The following is a 24,182-nucleotide window of genomic DNA, read 5'->3' as shown; positions in this document are numbered from 1 at the left end:
ATTTGCCCAGGGTGACACAGCTAGTAAGTGTCTCAGGTCAGATTTGAACTCAGGAAGATAAGTCTTCCTGACTCCAGGCTCAACACTCAATCTACCGTGCCACCTAGTTGCCCAGTGGACAATTAATTATTTTTTAATTGAATGGATCTGGTTTCCTATGGTATTCATCAACCAATGTACATATAACTGATGTATCAATATATCTGTATTTCTTGTCCAACTATTCTCATTAGTATTCATAACTATAGTACCTACCCTGAGACTTTTAGTTGCATTTTCCAGGTTGGATAAAATTCCATGTGGGACAGGAATGATGCCAGTGAGATTCACAGACGAAATGGCATTAGTGATATTATCCAAATCATTCAACAATACACCTACACATTCATCATCACAAGCTAAAGAAAAAAGATGTTTAAGTTAGTTCAAAGATGTTTGTGAGGGACAAAGATCTTTAAATGCACTCAAAAAACAAAAGATTGAAGTGAACATCATAGTTAAATCATTGGGGGGAAAAGCTGTTACGATTTTCTTGACCACAATATGTCAGTATAATTCAGCAACTTTCTCATTTTTTAATGAGTAGACTTTAGATTTCAAGGTCTTCCAGAGATTTTACAACACAATTTCAGCAGATACTGATGGAACAGATTAATGTCTATATATGTATATATTTTTTTTAAATCATAGAAAATTCCTTATTGTTATGGCCTGAACTTAGAACCATGTATTCATATGTTATTCCTATTTTATCTTTTGTTAGTATCATGAAGAAAATCACCCACATTTTCTACCAGATTTTTTTGGTTGTTGTTGGTAAATCATGTCTACCAAAAAAATCTGTAATATTAACTTGAAGAACCTGTAGGGAATTTGGATGGTAAAGACGGTCATACAAAAATTGTTTTTCCTCCACCAAACTGACTGAACTTTTATTCCATGCAGATTACATTGACAGATTTACAGTATAAATTATAAAAAGAACCCACTTAAAATTCACTAGATTTAAGGGAACTGATTGAGGCATAGAGCAATTGTGTTACTTGCCCAAGACAGAGGCAGAATTTGAACTCAGATCTTCTTGACTACAAGTCCAAAACTACTCTGTACACCATGTAAAGGTAATTATTCTAGAATCTTCCTTCCTTCCTTCTTTTATTTGTTTGTTTTCTTCTTCCCTACTGCAGTTAAGTGACTTGCCCAAGGTCACACAGCTAGTAAGTGTCTGAGGCCAGATTGGAACCCAGGTCTCCCTGACTTCCGGGTTGGTGCTCTATCCATTATGTCACCTAGCTGCCCCTTAGAACCCCTCTTCTTTACTCAAAAATATCCCTGTGAAAGTTGAACCTATTCTAATCTAAGACTAGCTTTAAAAAAATATCACTTTCTAGATCTTGGAGATACATCATGCCATCAAAGCTGTTCGATTCTTCACAAATTACCCAACTAAATTGATCATAAGAAGAATTTTTTTAAAAATTTAAACATCAAAGGAAAAACACATACAAACACATTTGCTTTCCACCAGGATATGCCTTGGTTCACATTCATCACAGGCACGGCCAGTCACACCTGGCTTACAGATACACTGCCCAGATGTAGCGTTACAAAAACTGTGAACAGAGCCATTTGGATCGCAGTCACATGGTTGGCAACTACCGCCCACCTTTAAAGGATTTCCATAAAAGCCAGAGGAGCACCTAGAGAAAGAGAAAAAAAAAAGACTAAATACACAATTCAAATTATTAATTTATTACAGCTTTCTTTCACTAAGCACCTTTTTAATTTTTTTTTTCATGAAACCAATTAGTCAACATTCTTAGTAATATCATGGAAAATAGAGGTGTCCCTGGGTTCTTAAAAATTAGTTCAATTGGGGCAGCTAGGTGGTACAGTGGATAGAGCTCCAGCCTTGGAGTCAGGAGGACCTGAGTTCAAATCTGGCCTCAGACACTTGACATTTACTAGCTGTGTGACCCTGGGCAAGTCACTTAACCCCACTGCCTAGCCAAAAAAAAAAAAAAAAAAAAAGGTTAGGTCAATAGAGTGCATGCCTTGCCATGTCTACCATCTGTGGGACAGCAGAACTAAGTTCTAAGCAATAGATTTATTTTGGTCACAGTAATTTATGAAGACTGTACACAAAGGTGTGAAAGGAATGAGGCCTACTTTGATTACCCATACAGACGAAAACATAGATCTCAAAATAATGAGGCATGGAAGTCATAGTCTTGCTAATCATCTGACTGCCAAATGGAACAATCCAAAGAATGGGGATCTTTTATTTTCTTTAGTATTTATTTTCCAAGGGAGGGGATTATGTATTTATTTTAAAGTGTAGAGGGTATTTATTTGTCAAGCCGAAAAATGAAAGACTTCGCTTTATCCCTTTAACATTCATAATTAGTAATGCATGTGTCAAATTTAAACTGCCTCCTATGCTATTTCAGTAATGACATCTCTATTTATTATACTTGAATACATTATACTTATCACAATAATTATAATTATGTTATATTAATGCATGATTAATTTCTATAAATTAACATATTTTCCAAAGCCATGGATTTATTGCAGAATTAAAGATGCAAACATATACAAAAATTACAGGATAATGTCTCAACTCACTTTTCACAATATTGTCCTTCATATCCCAGAGAGCAGGCATTACACTGGAAATCATTGTCACCTTCCAGGACACAGGTTGGACTAAAACTGGAGAAAGAAGAGTTGGTCATTATTCTTGAGCTTTCAAAGATCCAGTTTCAGAACTCTAAATATTTCTCTTAAAATTCACATTTTGTGACCTTAAAAGTAAATATTGAGGGACAGTTGGGTAACTTGCATTCCAATGTAAGAACTTCCATTTGTAAAACACTTTAAAAGTATTTTCATTTATATTATCTCATCTGAGAAGTAGGTAAGTAAAAGTTATTATTCTCCCCATTTTACAGATAAGGAAATTGAAATTCAAAAATATCAAGTTCACAAAAACTAGGAAATATAGGCACCCAGGACTCAAACAAAAATCTACAAATCCAATGTTGTCTTCAACTTCTATTAAATATTAAATGTTGTAGGGACCATATTAGACACACACTTAAGCATTTGATTTAATAATTTTTTAAAAAGATAGATGGGCATGTAATCAATGTAAATAGAGACATTTACAATCTACCAAGTTATTATGTACATAAGGGATACTCAATAAATACTTAAATGAATATATAGCAAATATATGAATCTAGAAAAATATGTGAATTTGGAAAAATATGTGAACTTTAAAAAAAGGATGTTAACAGATTAGTGACTGATCTATATTAATTGGAAAACCTTTCCAGAAGAACAGTTGAACCTTGAGCTTTGATGAGTAGATTTCTCAAATAAATTATCATAGTTACAGACACTTTCAGATTTGTAAATGGAGAACTGTCAATGCCCTTTAAGAAGTAAAATTTTACTTAGGTGGACTAACTTCTTGTATTTAGATGATGCTAAACACATATATTTTTATCTGATTTAATCTTTAATAAATGCAAGTGAACATATTAAACTATATAAATGATAGTCAGTTTATGTTAATTCTTTGAATCAGTAATAAAAAAATTCAAACCATTCATCCGTACATGAATAGCTACTATGAACACAAGTGAAGGTGTCATTCATTTACCTTTAGTATATAGAGAAATCTGATCCATCCCATACTTACCTGGCATTGATTCTGGGACAAGCACAAAGAGAGCAGTCATCAACAAAGCCAAGTATTTTCCCATAGTGCCCTGGAGCGCACACATTGCAATGATCACCGGCTGTGTTATCTCTGCAATTCTATTATCCAAAAATAAAATATTGATAACAAAAAGGTAAGTACTTGATGAGCAAGTCTTATATTGGATTTTTTTCTTCTCTAAAGTCTCTCTGCCACCTTTTTATTTTCCAGTAATAGAAAAGGATATTATGGAAATATATATATATATACACGTGTGTGTGTGCCTGTGTGTGTGTACACACACAGACACATATACATACATACATTCATATACACACACACACACACACACACATATATACAAACAAAAATAATTTAACAAGGTGGTGGATTGCTCTACCTGGATACATTTCCAATGCAAATACAGAATATGGTATTAGTGTTTATCTGTAATGATCCCCTAAAGTCCTCCCTCATAAAAGTTATAAGCTATTTAAGAGATTCCATTTCACTAATTCCAAGACCTAAACAGTGCAACCTTATTACTTAGGAAGGCCATTCTCATAATCACCCCTTTGTCAAGGCAAAGAGGAGTCTGGTGTTGAGGAGAGAAAAGCAAGCAGGGTTTGAAGAATGTACAGAACAAAGTGTAAAAAGAAAACAGGGTTAAAGAAAGTTGCTTGAAATTGAAACTCCAGGCCTGATTCAGGTGACCTTGACCTTACAATGACCATGCCAGTAGCCTCTGATGGCTGGTATCAAGCTGGAAGGGCCTCAAGCCTTGAGACTGATAACAGACTCTGTTATCTTACGATGAGCCAGATAAGTCCAACCTTAGATGGTTAACTCTGAGACAATTAAGGTTGTTTTTCCCCCCCCGCCAAATAGTCTACTAAGATAAAGATGGATTGAGATATAATGGGTAGAGAAAGTACTAATGAAATCATAGATCCTTAAAAGGTATGATCTTTGTCAATCATAGGCAGTTGAGTGTTATAATGGCTAGGGCACTGGATGTAGAGGTAGGAAGACCTTAATTCAAATTTTGCCTCGGCTATTTCCTAGATCTCTGATTCTGGGCAAATCACTTAAATGCTAGCTGCCTCAGTTTCCCCACATATAAAATGGAGTAATAATAGCAACTACCTCCGAGGGTTGTGAAGTTCAAATGAGATAATTATTGTAAAGCACTTTGCCAACCTTAAAATGCAATACAAATGTTAGCTGTTGCAAATTATTGCTATATTCAGTATCAGCATATTTTGTTGTTCCTAACACATAACAAAAGAAGAGAAATCTTAAGCTCCATATGTTTCATTCTCTTTTCCTCCTTATATACATTTTTTGGTATGCTCACTTCATTTCTCTTCTGATCTTTATAAGTTTTTATTAAAGATTTTTCAATAATTCAAAAGGGACTAAAAGTAAAATTGGGAAATTGAGAAGACTTAAAATTTTACAGCTGTTCCCTATAAACTATGTGTTATCAGAAACTTGGGAGTACATTTTACTCTGAAAAGGCAGGCATGTAAAAAATGGGCAAAGTGGGTGCTTTACATCAATGCCTTTATTAAGCAATTAATTTAAGGACTCCTTGTATAGAATACATGACCTGAATTTGATAGGCTCAAGGTAGCTAGTTCATCATTTTTACCCTTAAAAAGTTTAATAACAATGATAGAATCACAATATTATTGATGGAAAGATTTGCCATTAATATCAGCAACTAGAAATAAGACATGTTTATCACCATGCAGGTTGCAAAGTCACAAGCTGTTAGTCAATACAATGCCTTAGGAACATCCTCTTAAGTTATAGAGGAGTTGCACCGTGAGACAAGAGACAGAGAATGAAAATACTTTTGTATGATAAGAACTAAAGAATCTAATCGGATAAGGACTAGAGGCCTGTAGTTACATTGATATGGGCAATTCCCAAATACAGAAATCTCTCTACCAATGCAAGTTATTAGCATTTCCTCTTCAACTTCATAGAAAGGTGCCCAGAGCAATGGAAGATTAAAAAACCTGCCCAGTCGGGGCGGGACATCCAGTGGAAGGACGTCTTACGTCTAAGGCCCGCTCTCTATCCACTATTCCATGTTGACTCTCTACCAAACATAGAAAAGAAGATTAAAGGCCCGTAGCCCCAGGTCACATTCCGTTAATTTGCTTTGAAATATATATTTTTAAAAATAATTTATGAGAATGACAATGTCTTGTCATCTTTTATGTGTTTTGTACACATTGTGAACTTTTCATCGTGATTATCTATGTTGCCACGTTACCACACACCTGCACAAATTACGCCAAAAGGGGGACTTCAGGAGTGCAGAAGAATGAAGGATTAGAAATAATGTGGTCAAGCCTGAGTCTAAAAGGATACTTTGTCTTCATTATCCTCCACTTGTAGTGTGTGTGCTTCTTTCCATCCTTGGAGACAATGAGGACTCTCATGTTACTTGGCATTTGTCCAGTTCCGGAGGAAAATTATCTCATAGAAATTCAAAATAAGGCTTTTTTAAAAATTTGTAACTACTTATTATATAATCTCCTCCTAGAAATACTTGCATTTTAAAGGCAATTTCAAGGAGAAGGCTATGCTTTACACAAAAGAAACTGATCTCTTAAGGTAGAATTCTGATATTACAAGGCTTGAATAAAGTAGTCACTTTTGAGAGGGGTCTCCGTATCAAATCAGATCACTCAGGCTGATCCTGGATATTAATAATCAGTAAGACTAAGTGTGAAAAACCAAGTGACTCATATTATCAAAGTCTGCCATTTTGATATTTGCAAGCAAAAATTCCATAAAAAATTTAAATTCATAAGTTATCTCCATTTTGGTTTTTGGTCCAAGAAAGATGGCCAAATGACTATTTTTTAATTAATAACCTGCTGGTCTTATTAATAAAATGATTAAATTACCCAGAAAAAAAGATGTCTCCATTCCACTAATGGCACAATCACATCCATTAAGCTTTTCTGTTAGAAATGACCATCAGATTTGAAGTTTAGGCAAAGGAAGCTCAGTACACGGGGGTATGTATGGATAGAGAAGAAGAATAATAGTCAAGGAATAAAGACCTTTAAATCTAGCCAAGTGAGAACATCTGAAATAAGCCACATACCAGGCACTTCCCAGTCTCCGGATGACAGGTTTCAGTGTGGTTGTTGCAATGGCATGGCACGCATGGTGCTATCAGAGGGCGTGGTTCGCTGACACCAGCTTCTGGAAGTTTTGCCCTGTGGTACCCAGGTGCACAATCCTGTGGAGAGATAGAAAAGAGAGATTTGAGCCTTGATTAGACTGGGTAGTGACAGTAAAGAAAAGTATTTTTATTCAAAATAAGGAAATGTTAAAACCATTTCCTACAGTTGTTTGGTACCTGACATGAGAATCCAGTAAATCCAGGAGGGCAGTCACAATTCTCTAAAAGGTATGCTACCTCTCTATTGGAGTGCATCTCTTCAGCCTTTACTCCAATTTCTATTGAGATATTTGCAATTCTAGGAAACAATTCATTAAGAAATAAAAAAAAACCTAGACTTAGATACAAGTATCATGGAAGCAGCTAAGTGGCAAAGTGCCAGGTCCAGAGGCAGGAAGACTCCTCTTCTTGAATTCAAATATGACTTCAGACACTTGTTAGTTGTGTGACCCTGGGCAAGTCATTTAATCCTTTACCTCAGTTTCCTCATCTGTAAAATGAACTGAAGAATGAAATGGAAAACCACTCCAGTATCTTTACCAAGAAAACCCCAAATGGGGTCATGAAGAGTCAGATATGACTGAAACAACTGAACATCCTCACATCACAAATATAATGTGAGGTCCTTAATTGAATCTCCAAAAAGAGAACATTAGCCAAAGAAACCCCAAAACTTTATAGGAGGCAATGGAGCAATCTTATAAATACTATCAAAGCAACAATGTCATAGCAAAGCTTCACAGCACTGGGTGAAGTTTAGTGATATTTTATTAGGGACATCATTGTGATGTAGTGTTGGCCAGTGCAAAATTATGTGGTTTATAAATACTATTACGTTAGAAAATTTAGCATGCAACAAAATGATATTTTGCATATTGTAGAAAACCACAGTTTTTCTTCATGATGTGGGAGAGTTTCCTTCCCAGGAATGCAAATGAAGTGTGCCAAAGTACATTGATACTACTATCAAGGTAAAGGTAGTAATTTAGAAATTTTAAAAAACCCAACAATTTAAGGGAAGTGGAATTAAAGCTCTCTAGGGATGTTGACTGGCTAGGCAAAAAATTAAGCAAATTAGGCATTAAAAAGACTAATGTATTAATGAAGAAGTAGTGATGCTCATTCCATACTTCTCTGAAAGAATTTTTCTCATTGTATCCCTCTTTGCCCCCAAAATAGAAGGAAAAAATACCAAGAGATGGTTATTATTATTGTTGTCATTGTTATTGTGTTGGTGTTAAGAGTAGATGGAGCAGTGCATACAATGCTGGCCCTAGAGTCAGGAGGACCTGAGTCCAAATCTGGCCTCAGAAATGAGTATGTGACCCAGGGCAAGTCACTTAACCCCAATTGCCTCTGCCTCTCTCCTGCAGAAGTACTTCCCCCAGGAACAGTTTAGAGTCATATGGTTTCTAGACTTACTTTTTAGGTGATTTTCACATACATTACTATATTACTTCATGTGAAAAAGGGGTTAATGTTCTACATTGTTTTTATGATAGAAAAGAATCATGGAAATTTAGAGCTAGAGAATATTTGATAGTTTAAACCATATACTTTCTCCACTCTTCCCCCTTCAAATATTTTATTGGTGAGGAAACTAAGGTCTCTAAAAATTAAATTATTTTCTCAAGGTCACATGGCTAATTAGTGGAAGAACTAGGAAGAGATAACACACATAAAGAAAAACATTAAGTAAACATAGAAGCAGGGCAGGAGATAGAGAAAATGATTTTTTTATTTCTGTTTCAGGGAGAAGATATTTGAAAGTCTAGAAGTTTAAGTTAAGAATGCCCTACCTGCTCTGTATTAATCCTTGACCGTATGAGGCCTTGATGAGAATATAGTCAATGTTGCTAAGAACTGACATAAAGTCTGAACGTGTTACAGACTTTTCAGACACAGAGTTAAAATATTTCCAAATGTTCTGTGGATGAGAAATATATTTGATCAAAGAATAATTTGCCCAAAAAAATTCCCAGTGGCATATTCACAAATAAAGGAAGTATTCTTCTCATAATAATTCCCCAAAATACCCATCTGTACATATTTCTGTGCCCAGTGCCAGCCAAGTTTCCCCAACACAGAGTATACTAAACAATCCTCACATTCAAGCTAGACTTGGAGACCCTCCTCTTGCCCATGTCCATACCATAATGACCATCATACCATGAAAAGAATACAAGAATCCTTTACTACTGAACCTAATTAAAGTGAACTTAGATTCCTCTGAGGCTATAAAATTTAGACCGTTTTCCAAACACCTCCCCAGTCCCACAGTGTTCACAGTTCTTGGAAGATACTCTTGGTCTTTTTTTCATATCTCCTGTACTATACTTTTTATCAACTCACTAAAGTGATAATAGATAGTTTTACATTTCTCAAAGAATCTAAGGAAAATGATAAATTTATTCACCTCCTTCATGTCTACTTCTTGTTCCTTTCTCACTCCATTCTCTGGAGCAGGGATGTTCATGTAAATGACAAGCTTACTGGTGCGGCCACCCTTTATCAGAATCTGTGGCTCTAAGTTGTAAGTCCCAATGCCATCTGATGAATAAAAAGCCACTGTGTACTTCAGTTTTCCACCATAGGCCATGAGCTGTTCAAAAGATAAATTGTTATATTTATCTCTGTAAAAGAGCATTGACAAAAAATATTTCATTTTAAAGTTCCTGCCATGATTTTTTAAACTTACAATAAAATTTTAAGAATTCAATTTTAAAAGGCCTTTCATCAAGGTTATGCAGTTATTCTTAAAATGCATAATATTTTTTCTCCATGTCTTTCAGTTGTCAGATGTTAAAAGGCATGCAATATATATTCCCCAATATTTCCTGCTATTTAGGAGTTTGTCTTCCTTCTTTAAAACTCTCCCTTCCAAATTTTCTTTTTTTTATCGTGAATTTGACAAATACAATTAAACATAAACATTTCCATACAAAAGAAAAACAGAAAAAGAGGATTGTATAAGAAACCATGAATCTCTATTGCAAACTAAGCTTTTTTTCTTAGAGTACTCCATACTAAGTATTATACAACTGCAGAGGAAAATAGTTTTTTTGAAAAAGTTCTAATGAACATTGAGTTATAGTTTATAACTACATTTTAATCATAAGATTGGGAACAAACATTTTTAGGACACAAACTTGAGCACGTAAAAGAATTTCCCCTTCTATTTCTGGTTAATCATAAATGGCAAGGCTGGAAACGTTCTTCTGGTGATAGCTCAAAAGGCAGACAATACAATTGTCTCAAAACAAAGGTTACTAAGTAATCATTTTCCAAGTTCCTTTGACTTAGAAAAGTATTTTCTTGGAAGAATTTTATTTGTACTTACTCTAAATGCTTTATGTTTTGAGCAAACACATGTACCTGTGATCTCAGTATAATCTAAATGTGAATGTCACTTTTAAAGAATAATTTAAAGAATAAAAGAAAAATTAATAATAATTAAAAATTTAATAATAAATAATAAGAATAATAAATAATCAACAATAATAATAAATAAGAAGAAGAAGGAAACAAGCATTTATTAAGTGCCTCCTATATGCCAGGCACTGTTGCTACTTACTTTACAAATATTATATCATTTGATCCTCAAAACAATCCTGGGAGATAGATACTATTATTATCTCCATTTTTTGGAAACTGTGAGAAGACAGAGAGACTTGCCCCCAAAAAAATGTCACACAGCTATTAAGTGTCTGAGGCTGGATTAGAATTCAGGCCTTCCTGACTCCAACCCTAGCACTTTATCCATTGCACATCTAGTTGCTTCTAGACAGAAACTACTATCAGGGGCAGCTAGGTGGCGCAGTGCATAGAGCTCCAGCCTTGGAGTCAGGAGGACCTGAGTTCAAATGTGACCTCAAACACTTGACAACTAGCTGAGTGACCCTGGGCAAGTCACTTAATCCCAACTGCCTCACCAAAAAGCAAAAAAAAAAACAAAAAAAACCCTACTATCAGGTAGTTTCATCCTAAAGAGACTAAAAATGAAAATCAGTAATTTTGGTGAGGTTTTCAAAATTTAATTCAGGACTCTTGATAGTGTATTATATGCTAAAAAAAAAATTCCTCCAGTCTATAAAGGAAAAATTATATTTTTCTTAATTTATAAGTTGGCTAATTATATCTACTCATTCCAATTTTAAATTATCTTCTCTCCCTCAAGAAAATCTATACTGCCTCTAAATGTCATCTCTTACCTGGTCTCCCAGAAATTGATTAGGTAGCCTCCAATAAAAAGGTTCTGCTTTCACATGCTGTCTGACAGTGGCAGCATCCAATAAAACCTCAGGGTGCTGGTAATACACCCCCTCTATCGTTCCCTCAAGATTGCTTTGGGAAACCACACGCAGAATAGACTGATCTGGGGTGAGGGTTATCTATATATCAAAGGGAAAAAAAGCCACTTGATTACAAGTGCTAATGAAAAATGCATATGAATTTCAAGGACAGAAAAGAGTTTTACAAATAAATAAATGAACAGTAAGATGGAAGACAACTAGTTTTTCAGATTAGTATGTGAAGCAATTGTGTTTTTAACATAAACACAAGGATTAAAATTCTTGAAAGTACTTCAAGCTGTTGCACCCTATAAATTGTTGTATCAATAACTATCAGTTACATGACCTAAGGGGGCAGAACTAAAAAGTGAAATCATCCTTTAACTTGTGTTTCAAGCCTTCTATAATTTATCTTACTCACTAACAAGCAGAAAAATGAAATGGCATTTATTAATCCAGACTTAGGTACTGCAGGTACAAAGGAAAAATGGTTTCTACTCCCAAGAAGCTTACATTCTACTGGGGAAACCAATCTGTACATGGATTTTAAAAATATAAAATATATATGAGATGAATAAAAAAGTGATTTGAGAAATGCTCTCAACAGGAAGGAGGAGGTGAGGTCTCTTGGAAGAGGTAGCATCAAACTGACCCTTGAAGAGGGGAGATGAGAAGGGAGAACATTCCGGGCATAGAGGATAGAAGGTGTTAAAGCATAGAGAGAGGAGATAAAATGTTGCAGATGGAAAAAACCAAGCAGGCTATTGGAATGTAGAGAATATGGAAGGAAGGAAGATCCAATAAGCTTGGAAAAGCAGGTTAGAATCAGATTGTGAAGCGTGCATTTTATCGTCAAGATAATGGGGACACTGAAGCTTCTTGATCACATGATGTGGTCAGATGTGTTTTTAGGGATATCAAACTGAGAACTAGATGGAGGATGGATTGGAGAAGGGAAAGGCTTGAGGCAAGGAGGCCAGTCAGGAGGCTGGTAGAATAGTCTACTTGAAGTGTGATGCTTGCCTGGATGAGGGAGGTTTCTGTGTGAATAAAGGGAAAGGGTTAGATGTGAGACAGACATAGAAGATAGACAAAATTTGGCAACTTTGTAGATGGGATTAGAGCAAGTGAATGGTCAAGGGTTGTAAACCTAGGTGACTGGAAGATGTCTTCCTCAACAGAGATAGGGAAGTAGGGAGGTTGCAATGGGAAAGATAATAATTCATTTTGGATATAGTTAGAATGAGATGCCTATGAGACAGTCAGGTGGGGATGTCCAGAAGGCAGCTGGTGATAAAGGACTGGAGCTCAGAGGAGAAATGAACTGTGGGAGTCATCTACATAGAAATGATTGTAAAGACATCATGAAAAGAGAGTATACAGAGGCAAAGAAGAGAAGGTTTAGGGCAAATCCCTGGCATGCATCCTCAGTGAGTAGCAGGACAGGGAATTACCCTCCAAAAGAGAATGAGACAGTTAGTAGTAGGACCAATGGAATGTCATTAAAACCTAGGGAAGCAAAAGTATCCAGAATGAGGGGGTGGTTAATAATGTCAAATGCTACAGGGAAGTCAAGAAGTGTTAGGACTGAGGGGAAAAAAAATCATAATGTTTTTAACCAGCAAAAGGCCTCAGAGATCATATAATCCATATGATTCTTATCCAGTTCCCTCACATTACAGATGAGGAAACAAACTTAGAGACTAAATAACTTGCTTAAAGTCAGGCAGTGAGTTGGTAGCTAAAATCTGGTTCTCCAAATTTCCAGTTCCAGGTTTTTCTAATACACTATATTGTCTCTTTTCTGTTTCCTTTTATTTCCACTGACCATTATGGGAGGAACAAAAACTTTTAATGATTCCAACACCAAAAGCCAAGTCTCTGAGAGTTGTCTTTTTTTTTTTAAGGACAACACCAGCAAACATTTATTGCCTACTCTGTGCAAATCATTGTAGACCACCATAAACACTTACCAGGCACCTATTATGTACACAACACTGGTTAGAAGTCTCATAGGAAGATGATTCATGATTCTAAGAAAAGTTCAGTTAGTGTCAAGCATATAAAATAAAAATATGAGCTATTATATAAAATTGCAAAATTCAAAAATATTATTACTTATATAATACTTACAGGGATTCTAACATATCCTTCTAATTCTGAACAGAAGTGTGTCATCCCAGAACAGAAACAAGGAGAGCAGCCCAAAGGATTGTCAGCATGAAGGGCGAAAGTTCCCATCTTACATTCACTGCAGTGAAGACCAAACACATTTTCCTAAAGGGGAAAAAAGATTCAAACTCTTTTACTCTGAGAATCAAAAAATGTTTCCAAAGACATTAGATGCATCGGGGTAGAAACTCCAAGATATTAACATTGAGCCACTAAAGTTTTCAAAAGTCAGACCTAAGAACATATGAGTGTTTCCATGAGTTTTTATAGATACAGTTTCACAAGTATAAGCCAATAGGCTAGATTAACTCAAAAACCAAAACAAACAAAAAAACCAAACAAACCATAAATGTTTCTGATCCTTTAAGACATGCCAAAAACATACATAGTGCTTTAAGTTTAACAAAGCATTTTATAAATACTATCTCATTTGATCTTCAGAACAATCTTGGGATGTAGGTGTTATTATGATCCCTACTTTACAGATGAAGAAACGGAGGCAGAAATTTAAGGTTTGCCCCAAATTAGACAAATTAAGTATCTGAGGCTGGATTTGAACTCAGTTCTTCCCGACTCCAAGTTCGGCACTCTATCCATCGTGGTATCATGTTGCCTAAAAATGTTCTGCAAAACTCCAAATAAACATTAGGTTATCCTTATCACAGACTAATTTTACATTGAATTCATAGTACTTTGTTAAATATAAGGAATTAAAGTGGAGATGAAAGATAAAGGAAAATTAAACAGTAAGACTTACAAACAAGAATAGATCAGACGTTGAGATATTCACTAACAGGGTCAACTAAGGAAAATGTGTGTGTGTGAGTGTGTGTGTGGGTGTGTGAGAGAGAGAGAGACAGAGAGAGAAACAGAGACAAAGAGACATAGAGAAAAAGGAGAGAGACACACATACAGAGACAGAGAGAGACAGGGACAGAGAGAGAATGGAGAGAGAGAGAGAGACAGAGAGACACAGAGAGAACTGAGTGGAAGAATATATGTAAATACCTTCTAAATAATTTGTCTTAGCAAAGGTAAAGGAAGCTCTATCTCTAAAAAAAGAAGTTTGTTCCAAGTGTCATTTCCTGTTTTTTCTTTCCTTTTTTTTCTTTTCTTTTTTCTTTTTCTTCCAAGGTATTCGATTCAATGTCCCCTCTATACAAGGTTCTTGTAGAATGTGCTGGGTATACTAAAACAAAAACGAGGTATATACTCCATTCCCTCAAATTGCTGATAGACTTCATAGAGGATAGCAAGAAAATCTAAAGCAGGAGAGATCCCTAACATCTAGGAGAATCTAGACATTTGATGGCAACAAAACCGAACCATGAAGGAAGCCACTCAGTGAGAGACAGAGACAGGAGACAGTGCACTCAAGGCATAGGGAATGATTTCTGTGAAGGTACAAAGATGGCAGATGGAACATAGAGGTTGGGAGACAGCTAATGGGCCAATATGGCTTGAATTTAGAGTGCATTTTAAAAAATGATGAGAAATACATGTATTTTAGGAATTAAGAACTCCTACTTAATTTTCTTTAAAAAAAAAGCAAAATTAGCTTTGGCATTTTATTATAACTACTTAGGAAAAAAGTAGAATTTTACCACAAACAATATAATTTAAACTGAATTTAAAAAAAAACATCCCTACTGCACAAAACAGGTAGAAATGTTAGCTAAATATAATACTGCTTTTCTCCTTTTCCAATCAAATAAAAAATATCCACTAATTTTCTTCAGTTCTAGGCCAGCACATGTAATGTAGTGTAATCACATAAGGATTATTGAATCACAAATCTTCTTGGCATTCTGGGTAATCTATTTTATTCTTTTATACTCACAATAGATTAGCTACTCGGCCAAATGGAACAAATGAGAAGTCAGTTTGTGTTGTTCAGACTGGTACTGTCACTTTGCCTATTGTTACAAACCATCGCAATTCCATTTAAAGAAGACAGTCATTGTTCTGGCAAAGTGCCCATTGAGTTTAAGGTTATAGAAGACTCAACAGTTCCATTAAATAGGACCCACAAGTTGCTGCTGACTCTTCTAATATGAGTTGCCCCTGAGGGAAAAGTTTATGTGGTTGATTTGAAAGAGAGAGGGGAGAGAGAAATATAAAAATGAAATAAGGAAAAAGAAATTTGTTTATAGAGGATACCTTGCAAAAACAGGTGCCCGTTTCTTCTTCACAACTACAAACACCTTGTTTCTCATCACATGCGTCTCTTTTTGTACCACTAACTTCACAGTCACAGGATACACAATCTGGATAGCCTCGGAAACCTAAGGCACACTCATTGCAGCTTTGGCTTCCATATTCTTGTCTACAGGGGCATTGGCCAGTTAACAAATCACACCGACGACTAGTGGATCCTATGCTACTGCAATTGCAAGCCTAAAAGAAACAAAATTAATCATTTGGTGGAGCTTATTTTGTTTTTGTTGTTGTTTGCTTTTGAGTTCTCATAATGTATTATAGCATTAGAGAAAAATCTCAAAGGAGGGGAAAAACCTCATCCCACTATTCTCCCATAGCATCGCTTTGCATTCTATGTAAAGAATCCTGGGACTATTTCTGGACATCTGTGGCTTTTCTGGACATAGTCTCATTTTCCTAACATTATGATTAATCCACAGTAGAGGCATTTTTAGTGTTAAAATAAGACAAGTAGAATTGTTGGTTGATTGATTAATTGACTAAGGAATTACTTTAGAGCTTATGTAACTGACCTTCACTTTTCTTTCCTTTGTTTTCGAAACAGAGTAAGCTTAACTGTCAGAATTTTAAATATAATTATATCCTACAAATATACAGAACTCAGTAAGATGCCATTTCACTAATCTCTGGGAAGCACATATATTTTAATTGTAGCAAATCAGGTAAGAATCTAGTATCATGAAGGAGCAAATGTCTTTAAAATGAAGCAATTTACTTCCCTTTTCACTCGAAAGAATAGGTTTATTGCATAATTACATCTAAAAGGGTATGAAAATGTGTAGTCTTCATATTATGAACTCAAATTCCTTAGTTCCATCTCTAAAAGAAATTGAATTATCCATTTTATAATACCAATCATGATTTGTTGTTGTTCAGTTGTTTCAGCCATGTCTGACTCCTTGTGACCTCAGTTAGGGTTTTTTTTGGCAAAGATGCTGGAGTATTTCCTTCTCCAGATCATTTTATAGATGAGGAAACTGAGGCAAACAGGGTTAAGTGATTTTCCCAGAGTCACATAGCTAGTAAGTGTCTGAGGCCAGATTTGAACTCATGTCTTCCTGACTCCAGACCCAGCATGCTATTCACTGAGTCACCTAGCTGCCATTAATCATGATAGATGTTCATAAATATTATGAGATACATAGAATCAATTATAAACAAAACTGGGAGTAGGGGAGCATGATAGTTCCAATGTCCACAATAAGATCTTGCCAAAATACAAAGACAGAGTGAATTGGTTGTGGGAGATTAGTTTGTTTTCTTCCTTCTGATTTGATTCCTGAAAGCTAAATTGACTTAAAAATAAGCATACTTTAAAAATATTTTAATACCTTATTAGATAAGATGAATAAGCAAATAAAGTATAAACAATATTAGAGGCTCCAATAGTAAACATGTTTTGAGATTAAGAAAGGGAAGGCTTTAATTGTATATAATCATCATGATATCAGGTGGGATGTACAATTTTGAAATGTACATTTATTAATTTTTCCTTGTAAATTCAATGGCTTTAACCATCACTAGATACCTTGCATCCTAGCTCAGGATCATGTCCCCAGTACTCATCCTCACAGTTTTCACACTTTAAACCTTGAGTATGAGGAGGGCAGATACAGTCTCCAGATTCTGGATCACAGGTATTATGAGTATGAGCACAGTTACAAGCTGCAATAAGAAAAAATTATTTTTTTTCCTTAAGTGAAGATTTGGAAAGGTAGCCATTTAATGAAAATGAAAAAATGAAAACCAAAGTTAAAAGTAATTTTACTTAATTGAATAATCTGAACAATTTAGCCATTGTATGGTGGTTTCCTAAAATGGAACCATATGACAGGCTTTCTCTCCTCTCAAAGGACTCTCTGTAAGACTTGCTTGGGTCAATCCTCAAGGCCAGAGAGATGCTCATTGAGAAGGATGTAATGAGGACAAGAGAAGAAAGAAAGAAGGTAGGAAAGTAGAAACAAATTAAAGAGGGTTTTATTTGGCAAATGATTCATATGATTTATATGACAATGATTCATTAGAGACTTGAAGAAGAAAGGACAAAGAACCAAAGAAAATCGTGATGTTTGATGGCACTAGTTCAAACACAAGCTAAAAACATGAATGAAGGAAGAAAGATAATGTAAAATTGGAAATGAAATCAGCAGAACTTGGTGAGACGTCAAAGACTAGAATGAGGCATGCTTGTCTTTGTAGGACAAGTTTAGAAATCATAATTTTATTAAATTACCTTTTATTCATTATATCAATTACCTTTTTAAAGTTATATGCTATATAGCTAAAATCAATGTCTTTCATTTTCACTAAACAAAGAATATACTGCCAAATACTATTCTAAAGCTTGAGATGTATAATATTAAAAAATTTATGAAACTCATCAGTTACGTCTTCTGAGGTCCCTTCCAGCTGTAACTCTATGATCCTATGAGCTACTCAGAAGAAATCATTATCATAATTGTCAAATTATAGGATAATTGCAAATTTGTATTTTAAAATGACTCCTCCTATATAACATATTGGGAAATTTCACTGTTTACAAGATTTCAAACTGCTCTATACAACAAAAGTCCAATTCTTTAACAATACCATTTCCCTAGTCATACTAGATGACATTGAATCATGTAACACCAATATCTTAGAAGAAGTAAATTTAGAGAAAACTGAAAGGACAAGGGAAAAATGCATGGTGGTTATGAGAAAGCAGAAGAATTTTACCAATGATTACTTCTGTGTAAGAAGCAGCAATAACAAATATTATCAGTAATAATTTTTGGAAAAGGTCATGTTGTGAGAATGAGAGACAACTACAGGAAATTGTAAAAGGCTACACTGGTACTCATATTAAAAGAGTATTAAAAGAATAAGAGGAAGGACTCTTACTCATTGAGTGGATTCTCTACAGAGGAGTTAGGGAAATACATGAATAAGAATCACAGAAGATGAAAAAGGAATGCAGCAGTCATTTCAGCATTGGTGGAGCAGTGAACTCACTGACAATCACAACTCCAAAATATATAAATATGAAAGAAACATTATGATGAATAAGGCAAAAGAGACTCAATTCCACTGTATTTTTTATCTGAATTACCTGTGGTTCATTAATTTTATACACAAAAATTAGATGGTATATGTAAATAGGAAAGGCTAACATTTTTGTAACATTAATTCTGTAAGTATTTATTAGTACCCACTATGTGAAAGACGTAATAAAATTATTTAAATCATAATTGAAAATATGTAGGAAAATGAATTATTTCCTTTATGCACTTAATTTAATAGTATTCTTAAAAATTAATTTGCTTTCAATGCCAACTGCACAGGCCATTCATTAGCTGTGACTTCCTTAAGTCCTTATGTTAACTCTCTTTGTGTGATACATAAAACTTCAGTAAATCATCACACATTCCTAAAAATGTTTAGAAGAACAGGTATCTAAGTAATTTTCCATTGTCATTTTCAACACAATTTTGTTCTTTCACAAGATGTATTTTAGAAGGGGCAAAGGATGTTGAGCTACCAAGAAGTAGACATTCATTCTGAAGATTTACAAAATCTGTAATTTTGCAATAGTCAATGCAATTGTGTTTGGATTGTAAAAGTAAAAATATGAAATAAAAAACAAACCAAAGCTGCTGGATAAACTGTTTAGGATTGCTTAATCTTAATAAGTTATTATGATTGCTTAATTTTAATGGGTTACTAAGATTGTTTAATCGAAATAACCTTTTCTTTCTACTTTTCCTAATTCCTCTCAAGCAATTTTTTCTTGTCTCCTAAAGAAACTTAAAAACTTTTGTTGGAAAGTATGCCCAGAGCTAGAATACATAAAAGGGACAACAGAATAGAGTACTTACGTGTGCAGCTGCCATCTTGATATGCATAAAAGCCATGAGCACACCGGTCACATCTCTGCCCAGCAACTCCTGGCCCACAGTGGCACTGCCCTTCATCACTACAATTTTCAGACAGTGAACCTAACTGGCTACAGTTACAGGGCAGGCAACCAAGTCCTGTATTCAAACCATAATAGCCATTCTATTCAAGAAAGTAAAGAAAAAAATCGTGACAGCAAAATCATTATTAAGGAAATTTACACAGGGTGTTCCAAAAGTCTTAGTGCAGTTTTAAACAATCTTTAATGTAAAAAAATCTTAACTTTTGGAACACCATACATGTGCATGCGCACACACGTGTACACACACACACACACACACAGAATTTAGTATTTAATAACAGAAAGAGTTGACTGGAAACATAAAATTCAAATATTTTAATTCTATTTAATTCCCATTTTGTCCACATTTCTTACCAAGCATTGATCACAATGTTGTCCAATAACATTTGGTTTGCAGTCACAGAGACCAGTCTCATGATGGCAAATACTGGAAAGAGAACTGCTTCCGTGGCATGAACAAGCTAAAGTGTCCCCCCAAAAAGAAAAAAAATTACTTCTTTACAAGGTCTCAAGAAGATCATTTCATCCTTCTCCATGACAAAAATTTTTATATTCTAAGTACACACAGCATATTTCATTGGGGTCTATATCCAATGAATTTATGCTTTCAATAATTTGGATTACTAAGAAAACATATTTCTCCAATGACAGATACAGAATCATTATTTTTCTCCTTTTGGACAAAATTTGGATTATAGTATCTCGACAATTCAGAGGTGCTTCACTAGACCCTTCCCTGTCCTAGCCACCATAGTCTTCCTTCAAAATTGCACATAAAAATATGACTTTCACATTATAAGTTTGCCACCCTGGTATACCAGTAATACACTTCTTTTACTGAATTTTCCTAGGTCATCTACCTGCAACGATTTTAAGAGAATTGTGCTTATTCATTGACAAGGACTTTTTAAATGTGCTGCTAACATGAATGGCTTCTCAGATTAACAAGATTTATTACTCTTGTTATGTAGCATAAAATCCCATCCACTTAATTAGTCTAGTTAACATCTCCATTACCAACAGGTTGGTTTTTTTTAGCATCCATCCTCCATCATGCTGTCAGACTCATAACATACATAACCTTCCCTCTCCTAAGATATAATTAACTTTTTTCTATATATCTTAATTTCATTAGGAATCAGGTAGAAAGGAGAAATGAACCCATTTGAATTAACTAATTTGAAATCTAAGCAGGAATATCAATGACAGTGGCAACCCAAATACAAGTATTCTAAAGTGTGAAAGCTGTTTTGCCACATGAAGATAGTGTGATAATTAACAAAGTCTATTTCACTCCCTATCCACTCACCATGACAATTTTTAGCAACAAGAGCATCCCCATAGAACCCATCAGCACATCTCTCACAGTGAGGGCCCTCTGTGTTCCCAATACACTTCAAACATTCTCCTGTGACTGTATCACAGTGACCAATTTCTAGGGGATCCACATTGCCACTGCAATCACATGGGACGCAGGATTCCCCAGGTACCGTTGGATTTCCATAGTAACCGTCTGCACATCTGTATAAATGATGAAGAGTAAGGTCAAACTAAGTACAATTGGTCAAGAAGTTTCCCCAACAATACAGGATTCTTTGACTGGTTATTCAATTAAGCTTACTATTTTGCAAAAGATTTATAGAGACAGAAATACAGCTCTTTTGGTTTGGTCATTCAGAAACTTTAATTCGCTCTTTGTTCATGATTTAACATGTTAAAAGAAAAGTGTAACAAAATGCATCCTAGATGTGACAACATAAATTCTAATTTACTCAAGTAGCCTTGGTTTGTCAAATGACCTGTAGTCTGAGAATTCCATACAATGGTCTTTTAAATATACATGTGTAAATACTCCAATGACTTTTAAGACTGGTTTTGCAACAGATTAAAGAGCCCCTTGAATTATTTTAAGGGGCTATCATGAAGATCTCAAAAAAAATGTCAAAAATAAAAAATATTTAAAAAATAAACACTATGGAAAATTACAATCTTTCAAAAAGTCAAAAAACACGGAGTACCAACCTTTCACACCATGTTCCTGTATATCCTGGTTGACATTGATCACAGATAACTTCATCTCCATCATCCAAATGGCAAGTAGGGCTGAAACTAACAGGAAGTATTGAAGAAAAGATGTTTCTCTGCCTCTAGATAATATCATATTTCTACACATTTTAAAGACCAATTTCCTCCTCCATCTTCATGTGATTATTACCTGATCAATAGCAGAATCTGGTAAGAATGCGAGGGCGTGGGAGTGTGTGTGTGTGTACAGATTTCATGCAAAGGTTTGATGCCATGATCTCTCAAGATCTGCATAACCACTTCTCAGTGTAATTTTCTGAAAATTAGCTTCATTTTTGACTAGGTAAGTATCAATGTTTATTATATGTGTGTGCATAGCTATATCTATCTATCTATCTTGCATGCATGCACACATCTAAACATATACATATATACAGAGTATTCCAAAATACTTAAGTATAGTTTTAGGCTATTAAAGCTTAAATTAAATTATGCTGTTAATTTAATTGAATTAAGCTATAAAAGCTTAAAACTGAATTAAGACTTTTGGGACACCCTGTATATAAACATTTTCCTTCTTGTTGTTCAGTTGTTTTCAGTCATGACCAACTCTTCCAATTCTTCATGACCCCATTTGGGGTTTTCTTGGCAAAGATACTAGAAAGGTTTGCCCTTTCCTTCTCCAACTCATTTTCCAGATGAGGAAACTGAGGCAAATAGGGAAGTGACTTGCCCAGGATCACACAGCCAGTGAAGGTCTGAGGCCAGATTTGAACTCAGTAAGATGAGTCTTCTGACTTCAGGCCTGGCACTCCAATCACTGTACCACCTAGCTGTCCCATATATAAACACAAACACAAATAATGAACACACACACACACATTCATATATATGTGTGTGTGTGTGTGTGTGTGTGTATACATACCCACATATATGGATGTTGTGATAAATACATGTGTTCATATTTATATGTATATGCACCACAACACCCACAGACTTCCATTCTGATTCCTCTTTGTAGTATGGGAATATGCCGAGGTCCTCAAAGACTATTCCAATGGAGTACAAGCCCTGGTAATTCTAAGCAAGCTAGAAAGGCTTCAAGTACAGACATAGCATAGCTGAACTTTCATCTTCTGCCAAGACTAGGCTGAATAAGTTCAGAAAGACTCGTCATCAATGGCCTGATCAGGATATCATGATGTAATTTATTTCTGTGCCTTTGCATTGGCTCTCCCCAGTGTTTGGAATGCACTCCCTCCTCATCATTACCTCTAGGAATCCCTACCTTTATATGAAGAATGGCTCTATCCTCTCCTATGTGAGGTCTTTCCTGACTTTCCCTTCCATCAAATTATCTTGAAGATATTTATTTTGAATATATTTGTACATATTGGTTGCATGCCTGTTATTTTCCTTAGAGCTCCTTAAAGGCAGAGACTCTCATTTTTGTCTTTATATACCCTGTCCTTGGCACACAGTAGACACTAATCAATGCTTGTTGATTCACCTGTTGCCCAGAGCAATGAAATCACAAATTTTTGAAATATTTAAATATAAAACATCATTTTTCTCTAAAGATTTCAGCATATACTTAGATAGCAAGGCCAATAAAACCGGAGAGGTCTCTCTTGGGGATAAGTAATAAGTTGTCAATGGCAGGTCATTTTTTTTAAATAAATAAATAGGAATAAATATTTGGCTGCATGGGAAAGGAACAATACAAAGCCTTCGCAGCTCTTCAGTATGTAACTAGCCACTTACTTGTTGGAGGCAGTTGTAAGAGGACACGCACAGGGCCGGCAGTCTTCCGAAGTCCCACTAGAAGGATTGCCGTAGAACCCTGGTAAACACTGGTCACAGTGAGCCCCCGTAGTGTTGTGTTTGCAAGCCTATTGCACAAGTAAAGAGGAAGAGAATTAGAGGAGGTAGATCTGGTTGGAAGGGACTTGAGAGGACATCCGGTTAAACCTTCACATTTTATAGATGAAGAAATGAGGAGGCCCAGGGGAGGTAAGCGACTGGATCCAAACAATAAGGCAGGGAACCTCAGAAACAGGATTGCAGTTGCAATTGTTTTTGATCCAGAGACCATGAACAATACTGAACTTTCCACTGAACAATACTGTTTTCTTTGTTGTCCCCAGAGGATTTTAAGGTTATTATGGGTGTCGAGATCCAAGTAAAAAACACAACTAACTCTCAATCTCTCTCTCTCTCTCTCTCTCTCTCTCTCTCTCTCTCTCTCTCTCTCCCTCCTTCTCTCTTGTCTCCATCTCTTCCTTTCTCCTCTGTGCCCTTTTCCCTGGCTGTCCCCCATGCATGATATGTTCTCCTGCTTTGTCTTGGCCTTCTGGCTTTCTTAAGACTCAGCTCAAATATACCTTCTGCAGGAGGTCATTTCAGGTCCCCTCCATATACTTCTAATGCTTTCCCTCTGAGATTACTTTTTATCTACTCTGTATATCTTTTGTATGTACATAGTTCATTGGGGCAGCTAGGTAGAGCAGTGGATAGAGTGCCAGGCTGGGAGTATGGAAGACCAGAGTTCAAATCTGGTCTCAGAGACTTGCTAGCTGTGTGCCTCTAGGTAAG

General features: G+C 35.4%; 1 protein-coding gene across 1 annotated transcript in view; it reads right to left on the bottom strand.

Moving 5' to 3' along the window:
- Positions 1-24,182, bottom strand: part of LOC114053684 (laminin subunit alpha-1-like) — a 195,071-nt gene that overhangs the window by 78,430 nt on the left and 92,459 nt on the right. The window contains exons 17-33 of the mRNA XM_027876800.1: positions 23,352-23,479; positions 21,585-21,671; positions 20,872-21,083; positions 19,917-20,023; positions 19,462-19,642; positions 17,133-17,269; positions 15,545-15,781; positions 13,346-13,489; positions 11,132-11,311; positions 9,337-9,522; positions 8,720-8,847; positions 7,098-7,218; positions 6,840-6,977; positions 3,710-3,828; positions 2,629-2,715; positions 1,507-1,700; positions 256-398 (exon numbers count right to left, since the gene is read on the bottom strand). Of these exons, the coding sequence (XP_027732601.1) occupies positions 256-398; positions 1,507-1,700; positions 2,629-2,715; positions 3,710-3,828; positions 6,840-6,977; positions 7,098-7,218; positions 8,720-8,847; positions 9,337-9,522; positions 11,132-11,311; positions 13,346-13,489; positions 15,545-15,781; positions 17,133-17,269; positions 19,462-19,642; positions 19,917-20,023; positions 20,872-21,083; positions 21,585-21,671; positions 23,352-23,479 (2,529 nt within the window). The remainder of the gene's footprint in view (positions 1-255; positions 399-1,506; positions 1,701-2,628; positions 2,716-3,709; positions 3,829-6,839; positions 6,978-7,097; positions 7,219-8,719; positions 8,848-9,336; positions 9,523-11,131; positions 11,312-13,345; positions 13,490-15,544; positions 15,782-17,132; positions 17,270-19,461; positions 19,643-19,916; positions 20,024-20,871; positions 21,084-21,584; positions 21,672-23,351; positions 23,480-24,182) is intronic.

This window comes from Vombatus ursinus, unplaced genomic scaffold (genome assembly GCF_900497805.2).
Source record: "Vombatus ursinus unplaced genomic scaffold, bare-nosed wombat genome assembly UNPS02014812.1, whole genome shotgun sequence".
NCBI lineage: Eukaryota > Metazoa > Chordata > Mammalia > Diprotodontia > Vombatidae > Vombatus > Vombatus ursinus.
Note: the sequence above shows the minus strand (reverse complement) of the source record. Positions and strands in the feature narration are given on the sequence as shown.